At 37.4% G+C, this 16387-nt stretch overlaps 2 protein-coding genes across 3 annotated transcripts; one reads left to right on the forward strand and one right to left on the reverse strand.

Annotated features, from left to right (window-relative positions):
- The first annotated feature begins 302 nt into the window (after positions 1–302).
- Positions 303–4875, forward strand: LOC141587040 (ferritin, chloroplastic-like). 2 transcript variants are annotated; one of them, XR_012519686.1, is made up of 9 exons: positions 303–844; positions 2352–2435; positions 2564–2624; positions 3045–3132; positions 3351–3412; positions 3814–3879; positions 4006–4069; positions 4162–4258; positions 4406–4875. XR_012519686.1 is itself a non-coding variant. In XM_074408458.1 (8 exons), exons 1-8 carry the CDS (start codon positions 555–557, stop codon positions 4194–4196), a joined length of 750 nt encoding a protein of 249 aa, XP_074264559.1. In that variant the 5' UTR covers positions 303–554; the 3' UTR covers positions 4197–4389. The 2 variants fall into 2 exon arrangements, 1 of the variants encoding a protein (XP_074264559.1); XM_074408458.1 differs by lacking the exon at positions 4406–4875 and having other exon boundaries at positions 4162–4389.
- A 1054-nt stretch (positions 4876–5929) lies between these two features.
- LOC141588406 (F-box/LRR-repeat protein 13-like) lies at positions 5930–6592 on the reverse strand. Its single transcript, XM_074409850.1, has one exon. The coding sequence runs from the start codon at positions 6590–6592 to the stop codon at positions 5930–5932; it is 663 nt and encodes a 220-aa protein (XP_074265951.1).
- Positions 6593–16387: the final 9795 nt, after the last annotated feature.

A 16387-nucleotide genomic window follows, 5' to 3' on the forward strand; every position in this document is an offset into this window, starting at 1 on the left:
TTGGAAAATTGCAAGCTAGTTGTCCAACCATTGGAGGCTTCCATGTAGACTAGCTTAGTTTGGTTTTTAGTAAAGCATTAAATTACTAAATTTAAAAAGCCCCACAAGAATAAAGCACCAATAGGAAAATAGTGGTGACATAAACAAATAAGAAATATAATATGTGGAGTTCATCAAAGCTATTGGTATATTGGCTACACCATTGGAGTAATTTATATCTTAAAATTATTGTAGAAATAAAATCTAATGTGGCAAAAGTTAAATTTAATAGATAATTGTTCAACCATTGAACTTGCTCTAATACACAAGGTGGAAGGGGATATTTCCAGTGATTCCCCATATGACACGAGGCCGCCACACGCCTCTGATCCACATTTTATCTAAACCGTACAAATCACAACTTGATCCAACGGCTAACATCCATCTCGAATACCATTCAAACACTTGTCGATCTCCTATATATCTCCTCCTCCTCCTCCTTCCTCCCATTAATCCTCCTCATCACCTCATCAACGTCGAATCTTTCCCATTTTACCCTTCTTCTCCTAAAAAAAATGATGCTAAGAGCTCCTCTTTTTACCGTCGCCCCCGGTGGCGGTTTCCTGGTCATATCGGACCGGACCCGTGTTAGAACCGGGGTGTTGGGAAAGAGGGAGAAAAATAATGGGTACGCGTTGGGAATAGTGGCGGCGGTTCAGGAATCCGGGCCGATGACTGGGATTGTTTTCGAGCCGTTTGAGGAAGTTAAGAATGATAATTTCATAGTGCCCACTTCTTCAAAGGTGTCCCTTGCTCGTCAGAATTTCGTTGATGACTGTGAATCTGCTATTAATGAGCAAATCAAGTATGGAATACTAATTTTTTTTGTTTCCATCTATTTATTTCATTTTATTGACGACTTTTTGGTAGTGGCAAGTTTATTTAGGTATTTTATGTGTCTTTCATAACACCTCTTTATTGTTGATCGTGTTTAAACCGACCCTTTTTTTTAGTACGGTTTATTTATTTTCATAAACAAAGTGATTCATTATATTGTTTATAGTGACCATTTTTATCAATAAATCATTTATCATTGGTCTGGAATTATTAGCTTGTTTGTTTTAGTAATTTTGATACCATTTTTATTTTAAAATGTGAAATTGTCTCGTAATAAACTTATTCTGGGACAAATGGACAATCTAGATGTACCTAAACCGGGCAAACTAGTCGATTAGGTCTTGTTCTTTTCGGCTTAATTCCAACTCTCTATTCATCTCAATAAATTTCAATTCAGTTTAGTGTCATTCAGCGTGCTTCATCTCAATTTAGTTTCATTCAGCCCAAAAAAATAGAGCCTTAGTCATTCATATTGAATGTCTATAGTATGTTTTGGTGTTTGCCATTTTGGATATGTTTGGGGTGTTTGTATTGACCCACTATAGGATAGTGTCACCAAAGTTTAGACCAAATTGAATAAAATTTGGGTTTTCGGGTCATGTGGTAGGCATGAGCGATTTTAATGGGTGTTCATCTAGTTGAACACCTTTTGCCTGAGAAAATGTAATCCTCCCTCCGTCCCGGTCATTTGTTGTCCTTTGGTTTTGGCACAAAGACCAAGGAAATGGGAGGAGACCAATTACTAAATGACAAGTGGAATAAATTGAGTGTGAATGATGAAATTACTCATCAAATTCATTCTTAAAATAGAAAGGACAACAAATGACCGGGACAGAGGGAGTATATATTGATAAGTTCCAACATAACTTCAATATATTCTGAATGGCGCAATGATAAGCTCATTTGGTTTGATGTTCAAATCCCCTGCTTGTTGTAATGTTGCTCGTTGTGTACACAACAAGTTTGGAAATAGAAGGTGGAGTTTGAAATTTGAACTTGGAAATACAACAAATGGAAGTTTAAAGCCCGTGGAAGTGACATGGAACAACGGGAACTAGACAAGATGTTTGTTAAAATGAGACAACGAAATTCGGCATATGTAGTGTGTTCCTTGTCTGTGATTAGTGCTTGGTTTTTTTTATATAGATTGGTCTTTATTAAGGATTCGTTATATAAGAGGGGAAGTATTAAACCGTATAGGAAATAAACCCAAGGATATAACATGGACCTTATTGGGTCGGTGTATTATAGGTTTTTGCTGTTTAATGTGTTATGTGTTATTTCTTTCACTCATGGATGACTCTATATATCCATTTTCCTGACGTTGTGCCATGAGGCTGTGTCGTCTTCTAAAATCTTTAAATGAAACGAAATGAGTTTGGATGTTTATATTATCAAACCACCTAATTGAGAATACTTAGTTTTCTTAGAACTATGACCAAACTCTAATGAGATTTCTTTGGTCTAATTTTCAGTGTGGAGTACAGTGCATCCTATGTGTACCACTCTCTTTTTGCCTACTTTGACAGGGACAATGTTGCTCTCAAAGGCTTTGCCAAGTAAGTGTACATTGTAACTTTGTAGCATAAGGTTTCACATTCAACCATTAAATATTGAAAATCTTGTTGCTTTGACTAGATGGATGTGTAATACTTATAAAAATGGTTTGATCCATGGCATCGTGTAGATTTTTCAAGGAGTCAAGCGAGGAAGAAAGAGAGCATGCTGAGAAGCTAATGAAATATCAGGTATTTAGTATGCTGTTCTACGGATCTTTTTATTTTCTTTTTCAGCTCAAAACTCGGCTATGATGTTTGAATAAGCAAATGAGTAAGACTATGTTTATCCCCAGACCGGAAGTGAGTCTTAAACACGTACAATTTATTTTTAAGACTCGGTTAAGACTCTCTTATTTTTCCACTTTATCCTTATATCCGCTAAAATTGCAAAAGACTATACAAAGGACCCCACAGTTCGTACACACAAAATACTATTTACGAGTCTTAACATGACTCTTGGGTTTCCAAAACCCATCTTAAGACCCAATTATTTTTCAGCCACATTATTGCATGTCTGAAGTAAAAGTGCTAAAATCTTAAGCTCAGACCGTCCTTCCTTTGAGACTGGGATAATCTTAGTCTAATGCTATCTTTCTTAATGCTTGTTAGAACATGAGAGGAGGAAGGGTCAAATTGTTCTCCATTTTGATGCCCCCATCCGACTTTGAGCACGCTGAAAAGGGAGATGCCCTATATGGTATGCCTTTATTCCTATTCTTCGGTTTACAGATTTGAGACCAACTAACAAAATATTTTTCAAATAATGATAAGAAGGTTATTTTATTAAAACAAACACTATGGTAAAACTGCATATAAGGTTTCTAGCAAACTATGATTCAAGACTTTGGCGACAAAGTGAAACATGATTCTCCTTTTTTATTAGGAATAACTTCTGATGAATTGTTATTGTTGCAGCAATGGAGCTCGCATTGTCTTTGGAGAAGCTTGTGAATGAGAAACTCTTGAATTTGCACAGTGTAAGTTATAAGAACTTGCTCCCTATTACCCAATAAACAAGGAAGAAGGATAATTTTCCGAAGCCGAAAAACTAGATAAGGGAAAAAATAGACAGTGAAATTGTTGATATTACATCCCGGAAAGCTCGGAACTGTGGCAATGACTGTAATCACGATGGTTCCTTTTTACTGAACTCAACCATTGCTTCACTTGGATAATGGTTTTAATAAATGCAAAGGTTATAAGGAAGTTTTAATGTTGACGGGTTCCGAACCTATATTATGAGTTCCACCAGTTAATAACTTTACCATATAAACAAGCTCATAAGTGGGTAAGATCATATACGAGTTTGAATGTTGTATCTTTAAGATGGTCATTTCACTCATTTGTATGTTCTGCTGTTACTGCGTAACTTTTACAGGTTGCAGAGAAAAATAATGATCCCCAGTTACAGGAGTTTATTGAAGGCGAGTTTTTGGCGGAGCAGGTAGTCTATCTTTAACTGTAGAGCAGTCTAATAATTTCCCTGATGTGAAAGTGTCTAGTACTTGGGTTCAGTTCAAGCGTTTTCTTTGTAAGCCTAATCAATCCTTTTGTTTTCGACCACATTCAGGTTGACTCAATCAAAAAGATTGCTGATTATGTCACGCAATTGAGAATGGTTGGCAAAGGACATGGTATGACTTGGGACTCTTGGTTTAAATTACTTGAGTTGCTCTACATATATATTGCCGATATGGGTTCTGAATTAGTTTACTTGTACTTGCAGGAGTATGGCATTTTGATCGGATGCTCCTTAACTAGGGAAACTGTTGTGAACTTAGAAGTTTCGCGTAGCTGTAGGAATGAAGTTTTTCTCTGAATAAGTACGTCTTTTGTTTCAAGTGAATGTTAGAAAAACATAGGTAGCTTGTATAAAGTATCACGTGTGCATCTCCAATGATCTTCTATGTTCATGTAAAATGATAGCAAGTTTTTGTTGGCACAATTTTCACTATTTTCAGATCTTGCAGGTGTCCCGAAATGTCTATTTTTGGGTCCTGAGCTTTGACTAATTTCACTTCAGTATGACTATGGTGCAATCTATGATATGGAGTAAATTAAAGTCAAATTCCATCCAAGTAATTGTCACTTTTCGACGTAACAAAATGTCGAAATAAACGATAAACCCTACTACAAATTCTGTAAAAAAATGGATAGAAATCACTCTTACTAAATCGTCCTCTGACGATATGTTGAAGTGGCTTGGCAACCTAGAAAAATAAGATGTGAGCAAGAGGTTTAGGCCGTTTAGCGACCCAGGTCGGCTAAAAGAAGACATTAGCAAGCGGCCGGAATCCCACTGAAGTTTTGCTCTATCATTAGCTTTCTTCATTTCCTAAGAGAAACGCTTGGTCCATTTCTTCTCAACGTTCAAGATTTACACTTGTGGCGATTTTATGGACCACGTTTTATACCCAAAAATAAAGACAGAGAGTTGAGACATAGTTTACTTGCTCTCCTTATTACTTTCATTGTTTATTAATAAGCAATTTAGTCACACAGTTTACACAGATTACTTTCATTCCTTGCGTATTCGAATACATACACTTACAGAAATCGTCAATGTTGAACTATCCGACACTAACAACTACGGAGTAATTAATAAGCGCAATTTAGTCTCACACAAAAAAATGGTTAATCAGAAAATTTAAAATATGAAAGAAGATGAATTGGACCTACGTCGAGAAAATCAGCATTTCCATGTCCAAAACTAGTTACAACAATTCAGGTGGTGCTTGATGAGATCTCCATCTACTAATTTCACAACATAGGACCGCCCATTCGGGACATTATGAGATATCTCCCTGTAAATAGAACCTCACAATTGCTTGACGACATTGGACACTTGTAGAGCAAATCACAGAACGAATACTCCACTCGTTCAACTCCATCGGATCTTCTCTCTCTTAAACTCCACTTCCCCCACTGCTTTCCACCAGCGACAGTAAAATGCAAGTGCTCTAAACTTGACGCCCTTGTTAACAAAAACCCTACCAGCTCCAAAAAATATTTTTTAAGCCTATCACCAAGGTCACGGCTTGAGTCTATCTCGATTTTCTTGACTCGTCCTAAGGTGCCTGGGGATGCACGCTTTGGTAGTAACCACCTCATATCATCTATAGGCATTTCCACAAATTTTAAGATAAGAACGTCTAATATTGGACAAAATTCCAAGAATTTTGAAACCATCTTGAAATTGCAGGGCGCTTTCATAGTCAATGTAAGACGAGTCAAATTGGGATACATGGTGGATAAGTTGAGCGCATTAAAATTTAAGGTGAGGATCGTAACATTGTATATAGCTTTGAAAAAGTTTGAGCTTAACACCTTCTCATCATCATTGCAATGAAGGTGGTCATCGTAAAAATCGATATTTGCTTGGTGTAACCTATTCGGTTTGTCAGCGTAAGTGAATGTGGATGATTTAAGAGCGCAAGCAAACAAGTACTCCAAGTTTGGGGCACTAATCATAACGTTGCTCAATTTAACGAAACTTAGAATCTTAGATTGATCGACAATCGTTTCAAATTAGGGCTTGAACAATTAAAAACAATGGCTTCATTAGAAGAAGACGTGACCTTGAAGGACAAGTCCTCGAGCAATGGACAAACATCAATCAATTTTCCAAGCCACACGCATTGCCAAGGTGTAACGTATACATTCAACTTCTTCAAATTAGGAAGCCTAACAGGATCAGCACTGTTGTTGGCCAAGTTGGACCTCAGATCAATCGAAACCAACGACGTCGTTTGGAAAATACAAGACGGCACTTCGAAGACATAGTCAGCGGAACCCAAACTTTGTGGACATGTTAACTTAAGGTGACGAACGCTCCGTTCACAAACTTGACGAATCCAGGAATCAATCATAATCTGGTGATATGACCTCCCATGAAATACCCCAAACTCGAGGATGAAAGTTTGAATCAAAGGTGAGGAAAGTTTGCGCATGATTTCATTAAAAGTAGGGTAGAAATCACTGAGGGATTTGAAAAAAGGATTTTGGAAACGGACGGAGATTAAATGGGTCCAGAGATGACGCCATCGACGCGATAAAACATCGGTAATAATGACGGCTTTGAGAGGAAGAAGGGAGAGGATTTCGATGAGAATGGCGTCAGGTAGTGAGCTTAACCTGTCTTCTCTCATGTCCGCCATCATCAATAACCTTCGCTTCCTTTTCGCTCTTTCGTCTTTGTTGCTCGTCTACAAGGATTAAACGTGCTTTCTCTATATAATATTTAGGGTTTTAATAGCTCACAAATTCTTATGTAACACAAGGTCCGTGTAACCAGGAGATAGGAAGAATCAAATTAAGGAAAAATGCAAAATAAAAAGTAGAAAAACCCTCCACTTGGGAGTCGAACCCGAGTTGAATGCGTAAAAACCTAGTATCAGACCACTACAACACATAGGTAAAGCTATTTTATTACTCCCTCCGTCTCGGTCAATTGTTGCCCGTTGGTTTTGGCACAAAGACCAAGGAAAGAGGAATTGGTCAATTACTAAATGACGAGTGGAACAAATTGGGTGTGAAGGATCAAATTGTTTATTAAGTTCATTCTTAAAATAGAAAGGACAACAACTCACCGAGACACCCAAATATGGAAAAGGACAACAAATGACCGGGACAGAGGGAGTAGTATTTTTTTTTTTTTTGAAGGAGCTAATTTATTAGTATTAAATAACGTATATATTTGTTGCCTGAAAATCTACTCGGGCTTTAGTCCAAAATGGGGTTCTTTAACAAACTAATTAACGAAATAGGTCGAGTTTGAAAGTATTTGCCGAAACTGGGTCCACGTAGGATCGGATTTGACGAAGCTGTGGGAAGTGATCAAGTCGCTCTGCCGGACAGCGACTTGCTTGGCTGCTCTAATCAAAACAAAAACACCCATTTCTCCCTCATTTCGTTCATCCCCAATTAAGGACCTGTTTGGCTTGGCTTTTAAAACTGTTTTTGTACTATAAAAACACAAGCTAGGTCAAACACTAGTTTTTGAAATAAGTAAAAGCATCTTCTTTTAAACCCAAAAAGCCAAAATAATCTCCTAAAAACAAAAGTAGAAAATAGGAGTTTTTGCTTCTACTTCTCAAAATCTTCTATTTTCAACACCATTTTCTTTTACGTCTAATAAATACGTACATATATGATTTGCTCCATAAAATACTTGTGTTCTCCGGGAGTACCGTCTTCCTTACACCTAAGCCTTTATAATATTTTATTTAGTAGATTGCTTTTACGTATAAGGAGGACGGTCCTCCGGTAGGACACAATGATTTTTCTTTGTTCCATATATTTTTTTTCAATGAAAATTGTTTTAACAGCAAGTCTTGCTATAGATGGATATATCCGTCTATAGCAAGAGACGGGTCAAATACCCTTAAAGTGGTGACATTTTTTTGCCCCATCACGCAAGTTGTTGTTTGTTTTATGCGTAATGTGGTATGTTACTTGGCCCGTCTTTAGTTATAGACGGATACTTGCCGTCTATAATGAGATTTTGTGTTGTTTTAATTATCATTTTTCGTAAGCCGATAGTTTGTCTTACAATGATTTTATTTTGTTAGCTACTTCTACTATGATTTTTCGTAAGCCGATAGATTGTCTTAAAATGATTTATCTTTTCGGTGAAAAGCAACACTAGTTAAATTTTAAAAAAATTAATAGCATCATGATCGATGAAAATTAATTACGCAGTATAATTGTACTCCCTCCTATTCACTATTTTCTTCCCTATTTCCTTAAACGGATTATTCAGGTTTTCTTCCCCTTTCTTATTTTGGAAACTTTTACTTTTATTTTATTCATCCCTCTCTCCTATTACCAAACCCCACCCAACTTTTACTCTTATTTTATTCATCCCTCTCTCCTATCACCAAACCCCACCTAACTCACAATTCATTATTTAATTCCTAATTATTCATTTCTTTCTCCAATTCACAAACCCCACCATCTTACTTTATTCATTCTTTAATCATCTACTAAAATCTTGTGCCCACATCAAAGGGGAAGAAAACCCCGAATAGGAGGGAGTATGCTTCTTTTTATTTTATTTTAAAATGGCATTTTTTAGCGTTACATGAAAATTTAAAGAAGAAAAAAAATTAAAATTTGTTAGGCCAAACATCAACAAAATAACAAAAACAATTTCTTATATCTTTTGGCCAAACACTGAGAGCTTTTTCAAAAAACGGTTTATCCAAAACTAGTTTTTAAAAGTAGAAACTCATTTTTATAAGTTAAGCCAAACAGATTGAAGAGTCTATCGATCCAAAATACTCAAGAGGGGGGGTGAATTGAGAATTTAAAACTTTTTAAAGCTTTTTCGATTGTATGAATATAATTGATTATTTAAAGTTTATTGATTAAACTTTAACTAATCAACTAACGAACAAGTAAGAACAAAATAAACGAAAGAATGAAAGAGAGGAGACACACGGTTTTTGAAGTGGTTCAGTTTCACAAATCGAAACCTACGTACACTATTCTCGATTAATAAATTTAGTACCTTTCTACGGATTACAAATTTACTAACCCAACTCGTACAACTAACTCTAGTTGTAACTCAATGAGTACCGTTAAATACTCGAGTGACTAACTTACGCTAATAAGAAAATACTAATGATTCTACTAAAAGTTCACGTTAATGAACGAGTAAGAAATGAATTAAGCACTACTATCTTATAACGATAATGAAAGAACGAATGCACAAGTTTATAAATCACACGACCTTTTTCGAAAAATATCAAAACGGTTTTTGCTCTAAAACACGATTTTCGCTTTTTGAAAATATATGAAAGTTATGCTCAAAGGTCTTACTTTTAATGATGTAAAGTATGGAGTATTTATAGTAAAAGAGGAGCAAGGGTTTCGGTTTAGCAAAACCCTAAGTGTCGTGGAAGGCTTGTGAAGCAAGAAAAGAATTAGGTTAAATCTTTCCTTAATTCTTTTCCAAGACTTGCCTTAATAAATAATATCTTCCTATCTTAACAACTCACCAATATCTTGGAGATTAGGAAATATAATATAAGGAGATAAAGAAATCTCTAACAAATATTATCCTAATACCTTAACCCTTATCCAAGCAAAGGCTTATCGTGCAAGAAAGAAATTACTATTCACGTTTTACTATTCACAGCACTATTCATGGCACTGTTCACGCAACACTATTCATCCCTAATATTTTTATAAGATAAAAAGGAATAAATCAAATAACAAAGAGATAACAAATCTCTAATCAAATATTATTTTAAAGATTTACTCAATCTTTTCCTTCTATCTTTGGAAAAATAATATCTTATAAATTAGGAAAGAATAAATCAAAATAATATAAAAGAGATATTAAATCTCTAATCAAATATTATAAAGATTTACATAAAACCCTAACTTGTACAAAGAGTAACCGTGTACGAGAAAGAAACGACTCATAAGCCCAATCCTCTTTCACGAAAAACCTAGGTAAGATAAATTAGGTTTAGGGTTTTTAGAGTATGTAGAAACATGAAGTATTGACTCGAGGAATGAGCTTGGTGCGCATTTCAAGGCCTAAAGATAGCAAAAGCATGGGTGCGTACGAGTTTAACAAGCAAAGAAGTGCTTCTCGACATTGCAGCCTGCTTCAGATGGCTATATCTTGAGTTTTAGACCTGATAATCGAGTGATTCCAATTGGAGGTGAAAGCTTATCCTCTTAGCTTTCCAACGCCGCGTAGAACGCCTGATTTGACCAAGTAACGAAGAAATGGCAGCTGTTTTAAGATCGGTGCGCGATGCAGAATTCGTCGAGAATGCAGTGCATGACAGCAGCCGTTGGTCGATCGACTGGTCCAAGTGGTCGATCGACCACCCCACGGGTTCCAGTAGCTACTGTTCGCTGCTACTTAGTCGATCGACTGATGCTTATGGTCGATCGATGAACAACGGGTCGATCGCAAATTAAAAGATCGAGAATTCCAAAGCCCATTGTGATTAGGTTAGGAATAAAGGTTACGCAGGATTTTTCCTATATAAACTAACCTATGTTTTCAGAATAATCATCAGTTTTTAGGAGAGGCATTAGGTCTCGATTTTAGCATAGTTTACATTCAATTCAAATATTTTAGTTTCTCAATAATGTTCGCTATTTTGCATCCGGATTTCCTTTACGCCTTGATTTTGGTATTGCTCAATCATAATTTCAGTCTTTAAGTTTATTATTTTGTTAGTTTAGAATTGATTAGATTAGTTCCCAAAGCCATCAATATTTCGTCCTTTGCATCTCTATTGCTTAGTTAGTTTAATTATGTATTCGTTAATTGTTAATTTAGTTGTTGTTATCAATTCTATCATGCGTAGCTAGAAACCCCGTGCTAAGATGTGAGGGGACCTGCGGTGAAGACGACGTAGATTAGTAAACCTGATGTCGGCCTTTGGTCGATCGACTGGATTAGTCAGTCGATCGATGGACTTTGTTGGTCGATCGATCGGCTTAAATGGTCGATCGATCGACGCGATAGATTAGCACCGTTTCAATGTTTTAATTGCAATATTTGACAACGAGATCGAGAGGAGACTTGTTAAATGCTTAGTATTTGACCGACCCACAAGATCGAGAGATAGAGGAGGGAAAATAGATTAATAAATTGAGACGACTAAATTGCTAAGATCGAAAGATAAGTAATTTAGGCATTAGGAATCACTTTTCAGGGCGAGAGCTAGTATTAGTGAGACCTAGGGACCGATGCATAGGTGAGAGGCGCTACTAGTTAAGAATGGACCGAGAGGACTTCTTATTTGCCCACCTATCGTGATCTATCAGACTTACTTAGATACCGTCGTCGCAGCTGCAGTGAACCGACCGTCTTAGCATTCTTTTTATTATTGTTTACATCTCTTTTTATTACTTGCCTTTTATTTATGCATTTAGACTTAGAAATAATCCACTCCAAAACCCCCCACAACTGTTACCCTTAGACTAGAATTAATAACAACTATCATCTCCCTACCTCCTGTGGATCGACCCTTACTACCGCTTGCTAGTAGTAGTTTGGTTTTATAAATATTATTTTTGGTACTCACTTCGGCAGGTATCAAATTTTGGCGCCGTTGCCGGGGAGGCAGCGCTAGTTTTAGTTGTCCTTAATTTTAGTCTTTCTTTCTTTAGTCTCAGGGAACTTCGGTTCCTTGAGACCGTTCTCATGTCGTTCCTTCGAGTTTTCCGCAGAAGAGAACGAAATCTTTGGTGTCTATTTAGCCGGACTTTGGGAGTTTATTGAGCCCAGGGCGAGATGCCTTCTCGATCTCCAAATATCTTTGCACCATTTTCCGGCAAATGAATGACCCTACGCGAGCATACCTCGAGTCTATAGGTAAGTGGGATTTTGAAGGAATCCCCGTCATTGAGGTATTAGAATTCTTTAATTGGTTTGCTCTTTGAATCTCTTAAACCCAACTTTTCTCTTCATGTTGACTCAGATGAGGGGGTGGGTGAGACCTTAGAAACCGTTTTAGAAAATGCTGACGGAGACATAAAGGAGACCATTAGCGTGGTTGACAATCCTTTTTATGAGGATAGTTTAGAACCCCTTTATGATTCTTGCACTGATAGTGAGGTCGATTTGGAGGATCTCTTTGAGAATCTCCAACTTGACGAGTCTAGCGATAAGGAGAGTGAGGAGGAAAATTTTGACAGTCTTGAGGTTAATTGGGATGTGTATGACGATATTATAGATGAACCTATTATAGAGGACCCGATTGACCCATTTGACTTTACCGCCCCATGCATTTGGGACGATTATCCACCTTCTCCCTTAGTTGATCGAGACTCCTCCACCTCACATTTCTTACCCGTCCGAGCATCCGGATTCTACTCGCGTTGTTTTTGAGTCAAATGCTACGCTCCTTTGTTTATCACTGCGGTTAACTTGAGCTTTTATATTCCGCCCTTAGGTGGAGGGCGAAATAACTTTGTGGACAATTTTAGGAGCTGCCATAGGAAATTTGTTAGGCTTAAATGTTTTTACATTTTGATTTCCTATGTTATTTCCATGTTATGGTGCTACTTACGGTTTTGTGTAGCACATGCGCGGATGTATGATAGGTTCTTTGAGAGCCTTGAGTTGTTTTGATTGGGCTCAATTAGAGTGAGCATTTGAAGAAAAGAGTCGAGCGGGACCGGTGCAAAACCAGCGCTAAGCCGAGGCAACCCGGATGTGTTTTGTTTTTGTTTTGAATAAAACCTCATAGTTGTTTAGAAATAAAAACTCTTAGTGTGTGCTTAGTTTAATTTCCGTCTATAGACTTTTACTTTGGGTTTTGCGTAATTTTGGGCGCGTATTATTGTGCATTTGCAGGCTTGTAGACCTCATTAGCTCTAGTAATTGAGCTAATTCGAAGAAATCTGAAGTTACAGCGGTTTTCCCAGTCGATCGACTGCCTTCTATGGTCGATCGACTGGTCTGCAGTTTCCAGGAGCTACTGTTCCTTTCACCTTGGTCGATCGACTGGGTGATGTGGTCGATTGACCAAGTTCGCTGCTGTACCTGTTCGCGATCATTCCCCTGCCGTGTTTGATCGTTTTGCGGAATTGAGGGAGTCTTCCCTCCACTTTATTTTCCGTCTTATTTCTGATTTCTTCCATATTCTTCATTTTGCACATAATTTTACCGTCCCAAAATTGTTTTCTCGATTTTATGCGTGGTTTTGTTTGTCTTTTCAGGTACTTATTAGTAGCACTGCTGGCTACTGAAACCTCCTAGCTCACGCTGGTTTGGGGAGGTTTCCTTTGCTGCGCTTAAAGTCTTGAGAGTTCCCGATTTCCACTTCATGTCATATTTATTTATTTCATTTTCTCGCAAATTCCCGTTTCTCTTTCCTTTCATTACATGATTTTGCACAATGGGGACATTGTGCGATTTGGTTTGGGGAAGGGTTTTGCGTCGCATTTGCATATGTCTTATTGCATTTCTGTTTCACGTTTATATTTTTGTATGCATTGTTTATTTCATTTTCTATATATATACAAAAATCCAAAAAAAAAAAATTGAAAAATTTCAAAAAATTCCATAAAATGCACGTTTATTTTAGCATATAGGTCGAGTCGGAACGGTAGTATTTCTATGATGATTTTGCATTTGCACCTGTTTCGCCTGAGCCTTGCTAGATCAACATGTTATTAGTAGAATCGTAAATGCATATCTACGAGTGTTCGTTACATTCTTGCTGAACTTGAGACTTGACTTTGATTTTTGGCAAACTACATCATATTTCTGAGAATTAGAGCCTATAACTGGTGACATTCATGACCGGTTTAATTAGGAATGTGAGTAGTACTCCTTATGAGACATGTTTCCTTAATTTGCATGAATATGAATTTGATCTACTTAATACCTGTATGCATTCGGTTTGTGGTTTGTTGACACATGTGGTAGAGGTTGCCTTTTCTCATTTTACCCATAAGCTTCACACTGCCAAAAACAGCCTTTTTGTCCCATTACTACGTCCTACATTTAGCCTGTCCCTTGTCAAGCTAGTAGTCTGTGTTTTTGGGGTTGTTACTCGTTTTTGGGGGCATATGCTCTGTTGAGATGATGTTTGGAAAATGAAAAAGGAAAGAAAGAAACAAAAGAAAAAGAAAGAAAAAAAATGAAAAAAAAATGATTCGAAAAAGAAATGAAAAAGAGGTTACTCTTTGTTTAAGCGATCGATCGATCGCAAATATGGTCGATCGACTGAGATTCGAGGAAGAAGTCAATTCGCATAATTTAATCCTTATCTTTTGGCGATTTTTGCTCCCATGTTTCATTGATATCCTATGGGGAGTTTATTGATTTGATAGTTTGGAGATTGTGAGTTTTGTGCTTGCTATAGCACTGTTTCGTTTGATTATGAGCAAGAAGTTGGATGTTGCCACTTGGTTCCGTTTTGGTACTAGCTTGATCACCTGTACCTCCACTTTACCATAAAATGTTTTGCCTCTTCTTACCCATACCTCACATATCCCATATATACCTCGGCATGTGTCATTGGTCATCTGTTTGGTTGGAATGCGTATGTACGGTCGTAGAGGTCATTTTCATATTTTATTGCTGGCATGTTTTCATAGGTCGTAGTTAGGTGAGAGTCACTACAAAATTACTTCTTTCTATCTTATACATTATTTACCTGTGCTTATTGAGTGATTTGAGCGACCCGTGAGAGTCCAATTTGATAAGTCTCTACAGTTGACGGTTCAACATGTCTTTGACGACTCCATAACTCGTTTGCATGATTCACGTCACTAATTGATTGTTAGTTGTCGCATTAAATTGGTTTAGGCCATTCGGTTTGCATTTCGCTCTGAGATTGAACTCGTTCCATTAGGTTTTAGGATCGAGTCTAGTTCTTGCTTGGGGACAAGCAAGGTTTGGTTTGGGGAGATTTGATGCGTGTCTAAAATATGATGTTTCACACTTTATTCTACACGCATTTCAGAGCTCAAATGTGCAATATATGCCATTATTTCCCTATTTTCCTCTACTTTCGTGTTTTTGTCTATTATTGCAGAAATATGAAGAATTGAGCGGAAATCGAGCCGAATCCATCCCTAAGTAATTGACATTGCATTTGACATGAAGTATTGACTCGAGGAATGAGCTTGGTGCGCATTTCAAGGCCTAAAGATAGCAAAAGCATGGGTGCGTACGAGTTTAACAAGCAAAGAAGTGCTTCTCGACATTGCAGCCTGCTTCATATGGCTATATCTTGAGTTTTAGACCTGATAATCGAGTGATTCCAATTGAAGGTGAAAGCTTATCCTCTTAGCTTTCCAACGCCACGTAGAACGCCTGATTTGACCAAGTAACGAAGAAATGGCAGCTGTTTTAAGATCGGTGCGCGATCACGAATTCGTCGAAATGCAATTACATGCAGCGCTGTTGGTCGATCGACTGGTCCAAGTGGTCGATCGACCACCCCACGGGTTCCAGTAGCTACTGTTCGCTGCTACTTAGTCGATCGACTGATGCTTATGGTCGATCGACTGAACAACGGTCGATCGCAAATTAAAAGATCGAGAATTCCAAAGCCCATTGTGATTAGGTTAGGAATAAAGGTTACGCAGATTTTTCCTATATAAACTAACCTATGTTTTCAAATAATCATCGCTTTTTAGGAGAGGCATTAGGTCTCGATTTTAGCATAGTTTACATTCAATTCAAATATTTTAGTTTCTCAATAATGTTCGCTATTTTGCATCCGGATTTCCTTTACGCCTTCGATTTTCGGTATTGCTCAATCATAATTTCAGTCTTTAAGTTTATTATTTTGTTAGTTTAGAATTGATTAGATTAGTTCCCAAAGCCATCAATATTTCGTCCTTTGCATCTCTATTGCTTAGTTAGTTTAATTATGTATTCGTTTCCGTTAATTGTTAATTTAGTTGTTGTTATCAATTCTATCATGCGTAGCTAGAAACCCCGTGCTAAGATGTGAGGGGACCTGCGGTGAAGACGACGTAGATTAGTAAACCTGATGTCGGCCTTTGGTCGATCGACTGGATTAGTCAGTCGATCGATCGATTGGACTTGGTCGATCGATCGGTAGCTTAGCTGGTCGATCGACGACGCGATAGATTAGCACCGTTTCAATGTTTTAATTGCAATATTTGACAACGAGATCGAGAGGAGACTTGTTAAATGCTTAGTATTTGACCGACCCACAAGATCGAGAGATAGAGGAGGGAAAATAGATTAATAAATTGAGACGACTAAATTGCTAAGATCGAAAGATAAGTAATTTAGGCATTAGGAATCACTTTTCAGGGCGAGAGCTAGTATTAGTGAGACCTAGGGACCAGTAGCATAGGCTGAGAGGCGCTACTAGTTAAGAATGGACCGAGAGGACTTCTTATTTGCCCACCTATCGTGATCTATCAGACTTACTTAGATACCGTCGTCAGCAATTGCAGTGAACCGACCGTCTTAGCATTCTTTT

Source organism: Silene latifolia, chromosome 6, assembly GCF_048544455.1.
Source record: "Silene latifolia isolate original U9 population chromosome 6, ASM4854445v1, whole genome shotgun sequence".
NCBI classification, from domain to species: domain Eukaryota; kingdom Viridiplantae; phylum Streptophyta; class Magnoliopsida; order Caryophyllales; family Caryophyllaceae; genus Silene; species Silene latifolia.